At 41.2% G+C, this 18,735-nt stretch overlaps 1 protein-coding gene across 2 annotated transcripts in view; it reads left to right on the top strand.

Annotated features, from left to right (window-relative positions):
• Positions 1–18,735, top strand: part of LMAN2L (lectin, mannose binding 2 like) — a 39,640-nt gene that overhangs the window by 14,627 nt on the left and 6,278 nt on the right. Inside the window, exons 2-7 of one of the 2 annotated variants that reach the window (XM_073622073.1) lie at positions 595–713; positions 2,731–2,848; positions 2,935–3,017; positions 6,261–6,284; positions 12,976–13,137; positions 15,674–15,788. In XM_073622073.1, coding sequence (XP_073478174.1) covers positions 595–713; positions 2,731–2,848; positions 2,935–3,017; positions 6,261–6,284; positions 12,976–13,137; positions 15,674–15,788 — 621 coding nt within the window. The remainder of the gene's footprint in view (positions 1–594; positions 714–2,730; positions 2,849–2,934; positions 3,018–6,260; positions 6,285–12,975; positions 13,138–15,673; positions 15,789–18,735) is intronic. The other variant, XM_073622074.1, reaches the window with a different exon arrangement.

Genomic DNA, 18,735 nt, shown 5'->3' with positions numbered 1-18,735 from the left:
TATACACTGCTCCAAAGATGCTGCTTGCAGGACTTTTTTTTAACATCCTGCCAGCGCACCACCTCACTGTGAAAGCATTCGGGCTTTCACATAGACTGCAGGGGAGCCGTTTTGCAGGCACTTTACAGGCGCTATTTTTAGCCCAGAAGCGCCTGAAAAATGCCTCAGTGTGAAAGGGGTCTAACTGTTAAATTATATGAGATGAAGGGGAAAAAAGAAAAAAAAAATCGGCCTAATATATTGGCCCAAAAAAATCGGCATCTTATATCGGCCATCGGCCACCTCGATTTCTAGATATCGGCATCGGCCAGAGAAAAACCCAGATCGGTCGACCTTTAATCAGCACCTTGGATCAGACGTGTCCATTTTTTGCTTGAAGCGGTGTGCGCACCCTTGTTCTGTTTCGTGTTCAATAAAGACACAAGGAATTCGAATTGTTTTGTATGTTATCGGTTTTGGCTCGTTGTGTTTGTCTATTGTTGTGACTATGAGGATCAGATCATATTTTATGGCAAATTACTGCAGAAAACCAGTTAATTCCAAGCAGTTGACATACATATTCAAAATAATGGTTCTTTTATCTCTCTTCTTCAGGGGTGGGCTCCTCTTCTTCATCGCTATGGGATTTAATGGGCAATGTGCTTGTTACTCCTCAGTATGTACGTCTGACCCCAGACCAGCAAAGCAAACAGGGGGCCATCTGGAACCGAATGGTAAGATAGATCTACAATATCATTAGGTCTCAAGTAAAAAATGTGTCTGAGAGAATATTTTTGAAACGCAGCTTTGAACAGGTGTTCCCACGTTGTTGGGATTTGGGATGGCAATTTCCACATTTGTGGTGAAAACTTCACATGTTGGGAAAAGGGAATATTGCTTATCCAGAGTCAGGTAATCAGCAGTTGTTTGACACTTTGTTCATGTCCCTAGTGTTGGAATTTTCCTCAATACTGAAAGCAATGCAGGTCCAAGACTAATGCTCATAAGTGAAGTATTTTTGGTTCATTCTTGGCAATAAAAATATCGGGTGGGGTGGGGGTAGAAGATGTAAACGCCAGATGACAATTGTTTACCATAAGTAAGAGTTCTTCTTTCAGACAATATACTGTATATCCAGTACTGAAAACCATGAAATTGAACAAGACCATTGCAGAACAGTAAGGTAGATAATGACACAGTCACTTGTTGCATCTTGAATTTTGACAATCATCTCAGAGGAAGTTATGTATAGTCTTGCATTTGAGTAGCCACATTTTAAAGTGGTTCTAAAGCCTAAACATTTTTTACCTTCATGCATTCTTTGCATGAAGGTAAAAAAAATATTTAGGCATTAGCATCCCCCTCCCCTGGGCACCAGTATTTCTGGTAAAAATGTCTTGCGTGTATTTGTGAGTACACAAGTAAAATTAATTCTAGCATTCAGAATTTTAACCTCTTCAAATGTACATTTTACATGCATATGCACATATTGGCACATGTATGCATGGAAGATACTGACCAGCAACTCAGATTTTCCAATTTCTATCCAAAAACACCTGTATGCCCTAAAAAAACCTTGAGTTTTCAGGAAGTAGTGTGCAAGAGCCTAATAGACTCTCAGATTTTTCCCAAAAGTTTTCACTTAGCTAAAAGTTACATTTTAATAGCTTTCTTTTTTGATGAAGTAACTTTAAGACCCCTTCGCACCTAAATGGTCTAGACACTGAAGCTTACCTTACAATAATCAAAGGACAACTGTACTTTTAAGCCATGGCCACACATTGGGGGGGGGGGGGGGGGTTGTCCCTTAAAGAACAGCTTGTACCAAAGGTGCAGTTGTCCATTTAAGTCTGCTTAGATGATTATAGCAAAGGCACACCCTTGATTTCAGACATAAATAGTTCATGGTGAGACCAACCACAATTTCTGTAGATCAAAGAAGTTTGTTAATCTTGGTAATGTATGTTGTTCAGCAGGAGAGGATTGCTATTAACAAAAGTGGAGTTTCTTAAGGCCCCATTCAGTATACATGTACAATTCTTGAAATACTCTTCTAAATTGTGTGTGTGTGTGTGTGTGTGTGTATATAAGTGAAAACTCTTCTGTAAACGTGAACATGCCAGAAAACTGTTCTGCTGAGGTGTAACTCCAGCCTTAATCGCATGTTTATCATATACCACAGGTTCTTCAAATGAGTTCAAGGGATACCTTTTATAGTTAACTCATTCTAACAGTTTAGTTTTGGTAAATAAATAACCTATAATTGTTGACTTGAAGCAAACTTGTATTGCAGTACTATGTAGGCCTCCATTGCTGATCTCTCCTTTTGATAACCTTTTACTTATCTGGATGGTACATTGACCCTCTTGCTTCAATCTGGATGGTACATTGACCCTCTTGATTCAGTAGTTTGAATTACTATACCTGTATGCAGATAAGGACTTATGACTTTTCTTTGACATTTCTGATCTGTATAGGTTCTGGGGACATGATTTAAACAGAAATTTAAGTGTATGTGTGGTTTTTTTTTTTTTTTACCTTTTAACGCATGGAAATATTTTTCAGGACAGGTTATAAATTATAACCATAATGGATTGTTTGGAAAACATTTAGACCTAGTTAGAGGGTATTAGTATCAAACGTACAAATGCCAATAGGTACTTTTTTAGATGAACATACCTTTTCAAGGGAGTACTTGGCAGTTTATCAGTGTGCAAATGTACCTTAATAATACTATGTTTGTGTTTTCAGCCATGTTATTTGAGAGATTGGGAACTACAAGTCCACTTCAAAATTCATGGCCAGGGTAAGAAGAATCTAAATGGTGATGGCTTCGCTATCTGGTACACTAAGGATCGGATGCAACTAGGTGAAGATGGTCATCTTCCTTCTTTCCATCTTTTATTTCAAAGCACTGTATTTTGAACATACACTGAGCCTTTTGTTATGTTACAGGTCCTGTGTTCGGGAGTAAAGATAACTTTGTTGGCCTAGGTTTATTTGTAGACACCTACCCAAATGAGGAGAAACAACATGAAGTAAGTCTGCTCTTTCATTAATACTTTATTCCCTGTTTTATACATCTATTATTTGTGTATTCATGTAGGTAGTGATCAAACTTATTTTGAATTTGGTAGCCTGTCAGGTTCTACAGGCTCCAGGAGTAAAGCATGCATATGGATGTTTTTGCATTCTATAGACCGACTCGGATGGTTCCAGCTGAAATTTTAAAGGTGTTTTGGCTGCCTGGTTTTTGGATATATCCAGGATTGATTTAAATGGTATTTGAACTCATTCATTACAGTATCTGAAACAGAACTGTTTGTGTTGCCCAGATCAGCCAATCAAGTCCTTTTATTCTAACCATCATTAGAAGAATGAGGGTTATCTGGTTCCTATGGACCTCAGTCTTCAGAGCGATATATTGTTGGAGATCTAAATGGAAGTAACAGTACTCCGTGACAAACCCAGTTTTGTTAGTCCCCCATCAATATAATCTGGATACAATTGCCTTTATTTTGTTAAATATCCTAAAAGAGAAATGGGGGTTTTCTTTTTATTTTAAGAATCATACTTGCATAGGGTGATGCAGCATCGGTACGATGCCGCATCTGTTCCCCGGCGCCTCTAACACTGAGAACCAAGCGATCTAACACCACCAATCGCTCGGTTCTCACAACTCCCAGAGAAGAGAGCTGCTGACTGTCAGTCAGCAGCTCTCTGCTTACTGGAGCGCTGGGCTGTGGAGGGGGTGGGAGCTGCCGGCTCAGGCTCTCAGAAGACTCGCTGAACCAGGTGCCAATCCAGGCACGTGGGCGGATCCTTCTTGAGCCAGGAGCGACTCGGTGGCATCAGCCGACAGCGGGCTTCAGCCAGATGTCTGCTGAAAATGGGTCACAGGAGTGCCGATAGCACTGCTTTTGGCTGTACTTCTCTTTTAATAGTTGTGTCGAGGATTGGACACTTCTTCCGCGAGCTTATACTGCTTAGTGAAAAAGAAAATATCTGTTCTTTAGGAAATAACTGAGGTTGATTTACTTAAACTGAAGAGTGAAAAATCTGCAGGCATCATTCAGATATCACTACTCAAAGTCTGCAACGTCATATGACGTTGGGCAGGTGGGAAGTGGTTAATAAAATACTAGTGTGCCTGAACTGAGGAACTGGGATTTTTGTAGACAGGTGCTATGCCTATAGCTGTTTTCTGTTTTACACTGAGTACTGATCATCTGAGTATGGAGTACTACCCTTTGCGGTCAGTATTGGGAGAACTGGCTTGTCTGCAGTTTGTTCACAGCGAGGGCTAAACAGAAGACAGATACTTTTATAATGCATAATAAAAATATGAGTCTTCAAAACATGTATGCACTCCTTATATTTTCTGTAAAGAAAGGGAAATGGGCTATTTTTACAGGGTACCTCATCCATGAATACACATTCCCAAGCAAAAAACAAATGATACTGGTACCAGAGAGGAACGGACAGACATTTTTATAAAAAAAATATATAAATGTTTATCACAAAATATTAGTAAAAGACAGTAAAAAAAAAACAAAAAAAAAAAACCATGAGAAAATACTCTAATTGGACGATGTAGGCCATATAGTAGGACTTCAAAATAAATCTTTGCTATATGTTCCAAGAGGTCAATTGCTTCCTCAGGACCTCATTGTCTTGTCAGCAAAGAACATTGGCCTATCCAAAAGAGAAGGTACAATAATGAATACATAACAGGAAATCGTAATGTACTGTGCCTACTGCATCAACTTGCATATCGCCCTATGAGTATGATCCGAAGATGGTGGTATAGTAAGGGGTGCAGAGCGGATGCTGGGATAGTACGGCAAAATTATTGCATAGCATATAGCCCTATTCAAGAGGCAAGAATAGGTAAGCAACTAATCACCAAATTCCCAACCCAGTTATATATTTTTAGCATATCACTCTAATCCTATTATTTAATTGTGAGCCACTTGGAAAATCACAATATCTGGTCTAAAAAAGGATATTCGGTCATCTCATATTTCAAAATCCTGTCCTCCAATGGGACCATCTAACATATTTCAGATATAAATTTGAAGATATTGCACAGTTTTATAAAGCAATTGCCTGTATTTATAAGTTGTTACAGAGAGGTTCCCATAAGGAACACATCCATTTGTCCCAACATATGATCATTCGTCCGTATATCTCTTCAATGTATGCTGACACCATTATGACAGACCGCCTAGAGCAGTTTAGTATAAGCGTTGTCACGCTGTGGTGAAGATGGCTGCAGAACCAAAAAAAGTGCAGAAACTTTTTGACTAACCCTCAGATCTTCTATAGTTAATAACATTTATTTGCTGTCTGCTAATAAAATAATCAGCAGCAACAGTAATGATTACATGCTTACAATGCTGAGTGCCAGTCACACACCCTACCATGGTACTGATGATTTGTTTTATTTATTTCCCTTTTAAACTAAGCCTTGAAGAAGAAAAACTTATGTTGTGAAGAGCAGTGCTGTCAGTCACTAAAACACAAGCCGAGAACAGCACAAGTTGGCAGCTACTACATTTGTCTGAGAGATACTAGTGTGATAGTTGCCAGTTTGTGTTGCTTTAGGCTTTTATTCCTGTGCATGACTGTGCTGCTCTCCAGCCACCATCATTCACAACACAAGCCGCCAACTACTACTGTAGTAACCTCTGAACCAGCTGGCAGCTGTGGGAGAGAGGAGGAACAGTGTTAATCTACAAGGAGGGCTGCAGATGTACAGCGGAGGTGGGACTTCTGTGATCTCTGTGTGTATGGCCCCCTCCTCCTCTGTGCACTTTTCTGTATCTGTCAGAGCCTCCAGTTGTAAAATCTCTGATGTTTCAGCTCTTCAAAGCATTGTCGCCTTTACGTGGTCCTAATCTGCTGTTCGATCTTTTTTGTATATAGTTTACAGTATAGAAACTACAGCAGGAGAAACGGGCTCATGTGCTTGGTTTTGTGTTGGCCAGTAAGTGTCTACAGACAGGAGATTTGGCTTCTGGAGGACCTGAGATATAAATTGCCACTACACAAGTTATGAATTCGCTATCCTTATAAAAGTAACATTTCTTTCCCGTAGTCCGTCTTTAAAAATTGATATGAACAAAAGTAACGTTTGGTGAGAAATCGTATTACCATCTGACTGCCTTTTATGTGTAAGGGGTTATCCAACTTCCATTCTATCTAGTGTGTAACTAAGCTGCAATGTTTGTATTGTGTGCTCTCTCTCCTCTGCTGCATTTGGATGGCGTTCCCTGAAGAAAAGGTATTCTCCAAGCAATCAGGTATCTCTTCTCTGGCTATTAATATGCATTCTTTGTTTGACTGACTTTATGGTGGTAAAATGGCAATAATAGTCATCAGTTCTTTGTGGTACTTTAGGCCCTCCTTCCCTAGAGCAGTGTTTCCCAAGGACTAGTCCTCGGGGAGTGCTAACAAGTGTGATCGCTGGTGAAACAATTACTGTGCTTATTTTAGAATGATCTGCATTAACCTTATCTGGATGTTTGACGAAAGGTGAGGCTGCAAGACCGAGTACACACTGTCCCCAACTTTTTCCTGATGTGGGCTTCAGCCGAGTTCTGTTGGATCAGCAGTTCTGTGCTGTGTACACCCGTGGCCAAAAATTTTGAGAATGACACCAATATTAATTTTTACAAAGTCTGCTGCCTCAGTGTTTCTGATTCTAATTTGCATATACTCCAGAATGTTATGAGTAATCAGATGAATTGCAATCAAAGGGGTTGTAAAGGTAAAAATTTTTTCACCTTAATGCATTCTATGCATTAAGGTGAAAAAACTTTTGACAGTACCGCCGCCCCCAGCCCCCCCGTTTTACTTACCTGACGCCTCAAATCTTCGCTCCTCGTCCTCGTCAGCTTCATTGCAGCTCAGCCTGGTCGCTGATTGGCTGCAGTGGATGGATTGAAAGCAGCGCAGCCATTGGCTCGCGCTGCTGTCAATCACATCCGATGACGCGGCGCGCCGGGGGGCGGGGCCGAGTGATACAGCGAGCGGCTATAGCCGCCGGCTGTATCACGGGAGCGCGCCCGCAAGCACTCACCACCGTGCGAGGGAGCTCGCATCAAGGTGGTAAATGCTTGCGGGGAGGAGCTGAAACAGCCGCCGAGGGACCCCAGAAGACCAGGTTCGGGGCCACTCTGTGCAGAACGAGCTGCACAGTGAAGGTAAGTATAACATGTTTGTTATTTTAAAAAAAAAAAAAAAAACATCTTTACAACCCCTTTAATTGCAAAGTCCCTCTTTGCCATGAAAATTTAATCCCAAAAAAAACATTTCCACTGCATTTGTGAAGAAAGCTTCAGGACACCCAAGAAAAGTCGAGCAAGCACCAGCACCATCTCCTACAGTTGATTCAGCTGCGGGATCGGGCCACCACCAGTGCAGAGCTTGCGCAGGAATGGCAGCAGGCAGGTGTGAGTACATCTGCCCGCACAGTGAGGCGAAGACTTTTGGAGGATGGCCTGGTGTCAAGGATAGCAAAGAAGCCACTTCTGTCCAGGAAAAAACATCAGGGACAGACTTGTATTCTGCAAAAGGTACAGGGATTGGACTTCTGAGGACTGGGGGTAAAGTAAATTTCTCTGATGAATCAGCTTTCCGTTTGGGGCATCCCGAAAAAAATTATCCAGAGAAGAAAAGGTGAGCGCAGCCATCAGTCCTGTGTCATGCCAACAGTAAAGGATCCTGAGACCTTTCATGTGTGGGGTTGCTTCTCAGCCAAGGGAGTGGGCTCACTCACAATTTTGCCTAAGAACACAGCCAAGAACACAACCATGAATGAATAAAGGAGGGTACAAAAACATCCTCCGAGAGCAACTTCTCCCAACCATCTGAGAACAGTTTGGTGAGGAACAATGCCTTTTCCAGCATGATGGAGCACCTTGCCATAAGGCAAAACTGATAACTAAGTGGCTTGGGGAACAAAACATGGAAATTTTGGGTCCATGGCCAGGAAACTCCCTAGACCTTATTCCCATTGAGAACTTGTCAATCCACAAGAGGCAGGTGAACAGGAAAAAAAAAAACCCCCACAAATTCTGACAAACTCGAAGCATTGGTTATGCAGGAATGGGCTGTGATCAGTCAGGATGTGGCCCAGAAGTTGATTGACAGCATGCCTGAGGGAATTGCAGAGGTCTTGCAAAAGGGTCAAATAACACATTTTTAAAGTACTATATTACGGAATTCTGATATAGCAACTATGTTCTCTATGGAATACTTGTGTCAGAAGTTTGATAAGTACAGATCTCTGAAATTTTATACTATTTTGACTAATTCCCCAGTTAAGCAGGGCTACATGGGGAAAAATGAGAGGTAGATCTTCCAAGAAACTTTTGAGCTGGATAAATAGCATGCTATAGCCCAAGGGGCCTTGAGGTCAATCATAAATACTTCTAAAATCAAAGCGAATTATAAAGTGCTTCTGAGATGGCACATGGTTCCAGCCAGGCTGGCAACCTATGTACCGGCAGCATCTCTCTTGTGTTTCCATGGATACGGACAGGAGTGAACGATGTACCACGTATGGTGGCAAATGCTCTAAGGTAAGACGTTACTGGATTAGGGTGTATAAAATAATTTAGGCTCTCGCCCAAGTAAACCTTGTCAAATCCCAGGGACAGGCGCTACTGGGCTGTAAGGTATAGACTGCGTCTAAATCCCCAGAGATGTCTCATAGCATTTTATATTTATATTGGCAAAATCTTGGAAATCGGCTGTCTTGTCATTCGAACAGCTCAAGCACAAACTTTCTTGGCTTATGATTAATGAGCGCATGACAGTGATATTGAATGATACAATGTGGATGTTCGAGAGAGTCTGGGATCCATGGGTCAAGTATCTGACTGGAGATCCTCGCTCTATACCTGATTAAAGCAGCTTCAGGAAGGTGGGATTTGGAGCGTGAGGTCGTTCCCTACTTTTCCCTTCGGCCTCTCTTTCTTCCCCCCCGCCTATGTCCTATAAACCCTGAACAGTGATTATTCCCTTAATGTGAAATCTGGTTTCAGGGTGACGAGGGATGTGGTTTCTTCTTTATGAAGGTGTGACCCCTTTTCACTAATACAGTATTAAAGGGGTTGTAAACCCTCATGGTTTTTGGGAATGCAGGAAGGTGAAAAACCTCTTACAGCCCCCCGAGCCCCTGTTTTACTTACCTGACTCCGATCCTTCGCCGGCTCAGAACGAGCAGACCAGCTCTAGCTGGTGTCTCGTGTCCTGATTGGATAGATTGATAGCGCAGCCATTGGCTCCCACTGCTGTCAATCAAACCCAATGACGCTGTGCCGGGGGTGGGGGGCGAGGCCGAGTCCTGCATTATGTGAATGGACACCAGATGCAGGACTCGAGAGCGCGCCTGCACGGATGTCCACTGTAGGAGAGAGCTTCTCCAAAGTGGACACTTGATGTGGGGAGGAGCCAGGAGCACGGCTGAGGGACCCCAGAAGAGGATGTTTGGGGCAACTGCACAATGGAATTCTTCTTCAAAATACTATAGTAACATCTGACAAAAAGATTTAAAAACACTGAGGCAGCAGACTGAAAATTAATATTTGTCATTCTCAAAACTTTTGGCCACAGCTGCACACTTCTTCTGTTCCTCCTATTATTTTTTCTATTAGTAATATATATTTTTAATAATATTTCAATAATAAAAAAATATTTTTAATAATGGGAGAGGATTTTGTGGCTACCCACTTGGTTGTTCTTGTGGACTTGAGTTGGAAAAGCTGCCTCAACGATTCTTGTCTTACTTGGCTTTTCTAACATTGCTGTATGAAGTTTGAACTACCCTGCCTAAAAATATTGTCTGTTATTTTGTTGGATAAAAAATAAATGAAGTGTGCTAATTATATGAAAATACACACATAGATGTGAATACATGTGGGTGGTAGTAAAAACCACAATCTACTGAGAGCAAGTAAATGACTCCATGAGTGGTATAAATATATAAGTGCAAAACATAAAAACTCAAATAAAAAGAAGAAACAAAAAATGTGTACACGTGAAGTACAATGATATTAATAGCGTGAAAATCTGAAAATCAAACAAACTCAGTCCATGGGTTCAAACATAAAAAGTTCATCAGTGAAAAAAAGCTTCCATCCACTATACAGCTCAGCAGCTGTATAGTGGATATACAGCAGCAACTAATCCCCCTATGAGTGGATTGACAAAGGAAACTTTTTTCCTTTGCCACACTGGGAGCAAGAGAGCTTTCCTTCCCCCCTCTCCAGGCGTTTCACTTGGACCAGCCCGGATCGGAGACAACATTCCTGACAGCTGCTGGGGAGATCTTCTCATTACACGGTCCCTGCAGAAGGCAAAAATCTGCATGCCTGATAGACCTTGCCAAGGAGGGGGTCCAACACGGAGGGTAAGAGTCCACCTTTATCACTTTCTCACTTATTGGAGTCACCGTCAGTGGATTTGCACCATCCTGCACATCTCTCTCCTTTGTCAATCCACTTATAGGGGGATTAGTTGCTGCTGAGCTGTATAGTGGATGGAAGCTTTTTTTCACTGATGAACTTTTTATGTTTGAACCCATGGACTGAGTTTGTTTGATTTTCAGATTTTCACGCTATTAATATCATTGTATTTCACATGTACACATTTTTTGTTTCTTCTTTTTATTTCAGTTTTTATGTTTTGCACTTATATATTTCTACCACTCATGGAGTCATTTACTTGCTCTCAGTAGATTGTGGTTTTTACTACCACCCACATGTATTCACATCTATGTGTGTATTTTCATATAATTAGCGCACTTTATTTAATTTTTATTTTTCATGGTATACACAGATATTGGTGCATTTTGTGTGCAGCTTTTTACCTTTGACCTTTTTTGCTCTGCAGCGCAGTTTTTTTCTTTTTATTTTTGAACCTTGTTATTTTGTTGGACATGCCAATATTCAGATGGGTGTGACCTGTAATAGAATTAGGCCATGACATCAGTGAACGTGAATTTTTATATGCAGACCTTTGGTGGTGCATCGCTCAATGCCCATTAATCTGCATTGCAGTTAGTGTGAGTGAGCTGCCAACAAACCACAATGTACCCCTTTTTTGTACCCTTTTTTTTTTTTTTTTTTTTTTTAAGTGGTTGTAAACCTTACATATACTTAGTGACATGACTGGCCTCAGGTGATACCCAGAGATTCAACAAATCCTCCTACATACGTTGTATCTGTTTACCTGCAGTATTCTCCTCTCTAAAGCTTTTCAAAATCCAGAATTTTATAAAGCTTGTCTGAGCTGTCAGAAAACGAGGGGCAAAGAGCAGAGGTTTACACGTGCAGAGCCTCAGTGAGGAGAGCTCTGAAAGCTGATTAAAGGGAGAGGACATTTCCACCCCCCCTGCACACATGAACAGAGCTGAGGATGTCAATCTGCTAGAGCTCCCTCCCCCTATCCCCATTTTTCTCTTGGTGTCGGGAAAACTTGTCAGAAGTGATTCAAGCTGATGGCATAGAAACAAAGCAGCAGACAGAAATGACACTTGGTGCTCTTGAGATTGAGACAAGTAAACACTATAGAGGGATATGCTTTGTTCATCTTTCGTGAGGTTTACAACCACTTTAATGCACCTTCCCCTTCTTCTTCCCCTTTTTATACCCCAGTATACCACAACACAGGTCCACTGTAGTGACACTCGAAATTAGAAAAAAAAAAAAACAGTTGTAAGGCATGATGGGTCATGTTGCTGTATTGAACAGAAAAATATGCATTTTTCTGAATACTCCAGCCTTCGACTACTGCTAACCCGTGTCTACAGCCAAAAGCACCTACAATGGGAATGTGAGCATCAAAATTGTGGAAGAAGGTGGCGTGGTGAATCACGGATGAATTGCATTTTATTTTACCATCATTTGGATGGCCGGGTGCGTCACTTGCCTGGGGAGGAAATGGCACTAGGATGCACTATGGGAAGATGGCAAGCCAGCAAAGGCAGTGTGATGCTTGGGCAATGTTCTGCTGGGAAATCTTGGGTCCTGCTATTAATGTGGATGTTACTTTTACATGTACCACCTACCTACACATTGTTGCTGACCAAGTACACCTCTTTATTGAAATGTGATTCCCTGATGGTGGTGGCCTCTTTCAGCAGAATAATGTGCCCTGCTAAACTGCAAAAATGGTTCAAGAATAGTTTGAGGTGTTGCCTTTTTAAAATCTCCAGATCTCAGTCTAATTGGACATCTGAGGGATGTGCTGGAAAAACAAATGTAATCCATGGACGGCTTGGTGCCACAGCATACCTTCAGAATCTAATGTCTGTCCATGCTGCAACAGGTCAGGGCTGTTTTTTGGTAGCGGAAGCAGGGGCCCACTCCATATTAAGTGGGTTATCATAATGTTATGGCTGATCACTGTATCAGGAATGATTTGTCTGCTTTGCTTAAGAGAAGTAAGGGATAATTTTTTTATTTATTTTTTTTCCCGGAGATCTTTTTGACAATGCCTTGCCATCCATAGTTGATTCAATGCTTCAGTTGCACTATCAGGGACTGAAATTCTCCAGGAAAGCTCTTTTCATGCTGAGCTAATCAAAATAACTGCAGTTTATTACAGGGGGAAGTCAAATGGCTTTTGTGTGACATTGAGAAGGTGATGAACTACACCTGATTGAGTTTACAAGTCATTTTTAGGAGGGGGGGGGGGGGTGGTCCTTTTTCCAACTCGGTGATTCTGTTTTTGAATTTTATTTACCGGTACTTTTTTTTTTTTTTTTTTTTTTTTTTTTTTGACGTGTTGGTGTTATATCTTTCACTTGGATGTTTATAAGTTGCACTGAGTAAATACATCTGGATAAAACTGTGTCTGTCTTCATTTTAGGCTGCAAATAACGAAATGTGATTATTTTAAAAGGCGGGTGATTCTTTAGAATACCCACTTTATTTAAACAGGCTTACATTACCACCTCACAATGAAAACTTTGTCTCCTGACAGCGCGTGTTTCCCTATGTTTCGGCAATGGTGAGCAATGGGTCGCTGGTGTACGATCACAGCAGAGATGGCCGTCCTACTGAAATCGGAGGTTGCACAGCCATGGTGCGGAATCTTAACCATGACACTTTCCTGGTCATCCGTTATGTCAAACGCAGACTTACGGTAAGAAATTTCCAGTATCTGAGGAGAGTGGTTGGGGTTTTTTTTTTTTTTTTTTTTTTTTTTTTCTATTTTTTTCTATTTATCTATGCCACTTCTCTGGTTTCTTATCTTATCTTGTTTTTATTTTTTTTATTTCCTCCTCCTCCTCCCCGCAACCATACCCCCCCTTTTTTCTTCTTTGTCCTGTCCACCTCATTTTAAATTCTGTTCTTTATACATATAGCTGTGAATTGGGGTAAAAAGGTGGTAATAAGGAGACTTCTTGTTGTGGCTTGGAAACTCCTCTGTTTTCTGTGTTTCCAGGCAAAGGTAAAGTCGGCCACGTACTGCCCTGTTCTACCACAGACCCACTTCAGAATTTCAGTCCTCTTGGAACAAGCATTAATATCATATAGTACAACAATTTTCTTTATATATACTTTCCTGTTGTACAACTGACCAAAATGACGTTTTGCTTTTAGTTAGAGCCTAATTAGATGAATCCGCAAAAGCTGCACTTGTAATAGCTGAAACCTGGGAGTTTTTATGTGTTCTTACCCACCTCTGCATGTTCCAGCATGTCCTTTTTAGATTTTGCATATTATTTAGTAAATCCGCAGGGGAAGTAAAAACCAAAAATGGACACAACTGGTACAGATATATCGTCAGCTGATTTAAAGTGATTGTAAACTTTCGCTTTTAAAAAAAATGGATGACAAACATGTCTATACTTACCTGCTCTGTGTAATGGTTTTGCACAGAGCAGCTCCAATCCTTCTTTTCTAGGGCTGCTGGCTACTCTTCTTTGGGTGCCCTCACGAAAAGCTGCTTTCCATTGGGGCACCCGTGCAAGCTCGTTCCCCGCTGCTGCGTCCATTGACAGTGGGACGCGCCCCCCCCCCCCTTCCTGCGTCACAACTTTTGACAGCAGCGGGAGCCAATGGCTCCTGCTGCTATAAATTTATCCAATGAGAGAGACAGCGGCTGGAGCCACTGTGCTCGTGACTATCACTGGATCGGATCAGGCTCCGGTAAGAAAAAGGGGAGGTCTGAGGGGGGGGGGGGGGGGAGCTGCAGCACAGAAAGTTTTCCACCTTAATGCATAGAATGCTTTAAGGTGAAAAACCTTAAGGCTTTACAACCACTTTAACTCCCTAGCGTGTAAGAAATGTCCATTTTAGGAGGCCTAACTGTTTCACTAGTGCAGGGGTAGGCAGCTTTGGCACTCCAGCTGTGGTAAACTACAAATCCCATCATGCCTCTGCCTCTAGGAGTCATGCCTGTGATTGTCCGGGTCTTGCAATGTCTCATGGGACTTGTAGTTTCAAAACAGCTGGAGAGCCGAGATTGCCTATCCCTGCTTTAAAAGATAGGGATCTACCTGAACTACATGAAAGAGATCAAAGAAATATACTAGCAAGGCCTAACTAAAGTTAGGAGGAAAACTAAAAATAATAAAACAAATGTCACTACAAAAATAGAACCTTAGCCTACCTTAAAAGTAGACTGTGTCAGTATGGCAGAGCAATGTAAGGCAGAGTTTGGTGTGTGTGTAATATATAATATAATATATTATATTATATTATATTATATTATATTATATTATATTATATTATATTATATAAGGAAAGGTGAGGGCAGGGAGGCACACAGGACCCAAGAAGCAGAAGGAAGAGGAACCTGAACAAGAAGGGTGGCAGTGCAGCAGCTAACTGAACCAATCACCTTTTAGTTTGCTGTGTTTAAAGTGGTAGTATACCGCAAAAAAGAAAAACAATAAATTGGGGCCCCTGCAGGATAATGTAGTAATGTGCTAGTATGTGTCACATTTCTAGCACATTTTGACAGACTTGGCTTAAAACGAAGCCCTCCAGTGGCGCGCTGTCACTGCCGACAGGGCTTCCATCATCACCTGGTCTCCCCTCCGTGTTCATGGGCATTTGAATGGCCGAGCCATGATAATGTCACTCCTGCGTGGGTGTCATGGCTGTGGCACAGCTCTCTCAATTGACAGCATTCTGTCCAATGGGAGCGCATGTGCTGGTGACATCACTGGATGCTACTAAAGTAAATATCTCCTAAACGGTGCACATTGGAGCTATTTACTGTACTTGCACGAAGCCTTATAAGCTTACTTGTAGGTATAAATAAAATGAAAAAAAGCAGACTTTGCTTCTGCTCTAAGTAGATTGTACTTTTTTTTTTTTTTTTAATAAGTAGGTGCTCAGCAGTTCCTCACTTTGGTCAGCTGGACTATGAAATGCATTGATTTTAGAAAAGGCAGTGCACTGGCTGTTCATAAAAGGCTGGTTATCTCTGATTGTATGTTTTTTAAAGTTCCTTTTGCTTGGATTTGTTGTGCTAGTGGGACTATTGAGAAATCTTTTTAATGAAACTGCTGAAGTTTCTGTTGAAAGGAATAAATTGTACTTGGCTTATCTTCAGATGTGACAGTACAGTACATTTAGTTTTGCTAAATTCTTAAGATTCTTTTTCATTACCTGCCTCCTTCATTTCACTAAGTCCCTCCACTCTCCACTCTGCACCTCACTTGCAGGTCATGCTAGATATTGATGGAAGACAAGAATGGAAAGATTGCTTGGATGTACCTGGCGTGCGTTTGCCCCGTGGATATTACTTTGGCACTTCTGCAGTTACTGGAGATCTGTCAGGTACAGTGTGCACTTAACCTTTATTTTAATAACCTTATGGACAGGGGTGAGCTCATGTGTATTTGTAAAGGTTTTAAAAGCAAGTCTTTGTATCCTATGTTGAAGGCTGGGTTCACACTAGTGTGAATTGGTTTGTAAGCATCCAATTCGCATGACAGGAGATTGTGACCGGCTAGGGTTTGGATTAGCCAAGCGGGTTGAACGAAAAAACGTACTAACTAACCAATGTTAGTACAGCAATCTCCCCTGAGCTGCTGCGTTCTGACAGGGGGTGGCTCCCCCACCAGAACACTCTGATCTCTGCCATTGGCTGAGAGCGCTGATCGGGAGCCGGTTGACTGCTGTCAGACTGGCTGGCATGCACACAGTCTGAATGTCTGACCCTTCCTTTTTTTTTTTTTCTTCTTCTTCTATTGGCCGATGTCTTCCGGCATTCAGGACGTGTGTACGGATCTTAAGTACAGTAAAACCTTGGTTTGAGAGCGTTTTTCAAGACCAGCAAAAAATTTGTAATACATTTTTGACCTGATATACAAGCGATGTCTTGATCTAAGTGTAGCGTCATGTCACAACTGAGTATAAAAGAGAAGAGCGGCGCCTCTAAGTGTAGCAATATAGTTACATTTCATGAAGGCACAACATTTAGCAAGTCACATGGTTGACAATTAACAGAGGCACTAATTATGCAGGCATCCTGGGTAAAGCTGTCCACATAGACCGTCCTCCTCACTGCCATCGACGTCATCCCTTCCACACTGCGCTCCATGAGAGCTTCAAGCATCGCTTTCAGATCGCTCTATTGCAGGGTAGTCTTCCCGGTCACGATTGCAGACTGACAGCGGTGGGATCCAGTGGTGCGGAGGATGGTCTATGTGGACAGCTCTTTACCCCGGATGCCTCCATACTTAGATGTGCCTCTTCTTATCAACCATGTGAGTTGCTAAATGCTGTACCTTCATTAAATGTAACCATATTGCTACACTTAGAGGCGCCTCTCTTCTCTTTTAGACTCTGTTGCTCCTGCTGGATTTTGCTTCTAATCCCCTTGTGGAGGCTGCCATTTGTGGATGAACATTTTATGGTTACACAATCAATCACCTTGCGATTAATATTTTTATATAGACTATAAACTGAAGGACCTATGAATAAATGGTTGTGGAAGGAATTATCTGAGTTTCCATTATTTCTTATAAGGAAATTCACTTTGATTTACAAGTGCTTTGGATTACAAGCATGTTTCTGGAATGAATTATGCTCACAGTCCAAGGTTTTACTGTATAGAGTTTCTATAGCTTTTAGATCTGTTGCAGCTGCTATGTCTCCCACAGCATGCAGAGCAGCACAGGGAAGAAACTAGTGTTTCTGCTGTTCCCGGCTGGTCCGTCCCTGGTGCTTTTATGTGAAATCACATGGGATGGATGAGATAGGAGAGCCAACAAACAGCATGCCAGAACAGGAACAGCAACTTCCCTCTGCTGCTCTGCATGAGAAGGAAACCACTCCACTGCTGTAACCTTCCCTGCTACCCCTCCCCTCCTCATACACTGCTTATCTCAAGTTTGACCCAGAAATAAGCAAGCACAAGTTTTCACATTAAAGTTTTAGATTGTTTGTTTGTTTTTTTTTTTTTTTTTGTTTTTTTTTGTTTTTTTTTCCATGTTGCCCACGAAGACCCATTTAAAGTATCTTCTCCCCTTGCTTTTGATTTTTTGTTTTTCTTTTTGTTTTTTTGTTTTTTTGTTAAATTTCCCACATGGCAGCGCCCAGTACCCCATGCCCTTTTTGACAGTAGCTTGCCTATTATCCTTGAAAAAATGGCCAGAATTTAGTTTCTAGATTTGTCTTTAACCACTGCCATATGCACAAATTCATGCACTCCTCTCCTAGATGTAAAAGTCATCCTTTTTCTAGCGCAAAAAAAAAAAATTTACTCAGAACCCCCAAACATTATCCACTTTAAGACCGGGCCTATTTTTCAAACTTGTTTAGAAGTTTAAAATCTTCTTCCTTTTTTTTTTTTTTCTCTAACACCCTAGAGAATAAAATGGCGGTCGTTGCAATACTTTTTGTTACGCCGTAATTTGTGCGGTGGTCTTACAAGCGCAAATTTAAAAAATTTTTTATTTTTATTTTTAAAAATTCACTTTTTTTGAAGTAAAAAAAAGACCGTAAAGTTAGCCCAATCAATTTTTTTTTTTTTTATATTGTGAAAGATGATGTTACGCCGAGTAAATTGATACCCAACACATCACGCTTCAAAGTTGCGCCGCTCGTGGAATGGCGACAAACTTTTACCCTTGGAAATCTCCATATGCGACGTTTAAAATAAATTCTACAGGTTGCATGTTTTGAGTTGCAGAGAAGGTCTAGGGCAGTGATGGCGAACCCTGGCAGCCCAGATGTTTTGGAACTACAATTCCCATGATGCTCAACTACACTGCAGAGTGCATGAGCATCATGGGAAATGTAGTTCCAAAACATCTGGGGTGCCAAGGTTCGCCATGACTGGTCCAGGGCTAGAATTATTGCTCTCACTCTAACGATCGCGGCGATACCTCATTTGTGGTTTGAACACTGTTTTTCATATGCGGGTGCTACTCGCGTATGCGTTCGCTTCTGCACGCAAGCTCGGCAGGATGCGTTTAAAAAAATTTTTTTTATTTATTTTACTATTTTTAATTTTTACACTGTTCTTTAAAAAAAATAAATAAAATAAAATGTGTCACTTTTATTCCTATTACAAGGAATGTAAACATCCCTTGTAATAGGGGAAAAAAAGCATGACAGTACCTCTTAAATATGAGATCTGCGGTCAAAAAGACCTCAGATCTCATATTTACACTAAAATGCAATATAAAAAAAAAAGTAATTTGAGGGAAAAAAAAAAAAATTTTAAGAGCTTTGGACAAAATTGACGTTTTTGACATCACTTCCTCCCTGCAATGGT

This window comes from Aquarana catesbeiana, linkage group LG03 (genome assembly GCF_042186555.1).
Source record: "Aquarana catesbeiana isolate 2022-GZ linkage group LG03, ASM4218655v1, whole genome shotgun sequence".
NCBI classification, from domain to species: Eukaryota; Metazoa; Chordata; class Amphibia; order Anura; family Ranidae; genus Aquarana; species Aquarana catesbeiana.
Note: the sequence above shows the minus strand (reverse complement) of the source record. Positions and strands in the feature narration are given on the sequence as shown.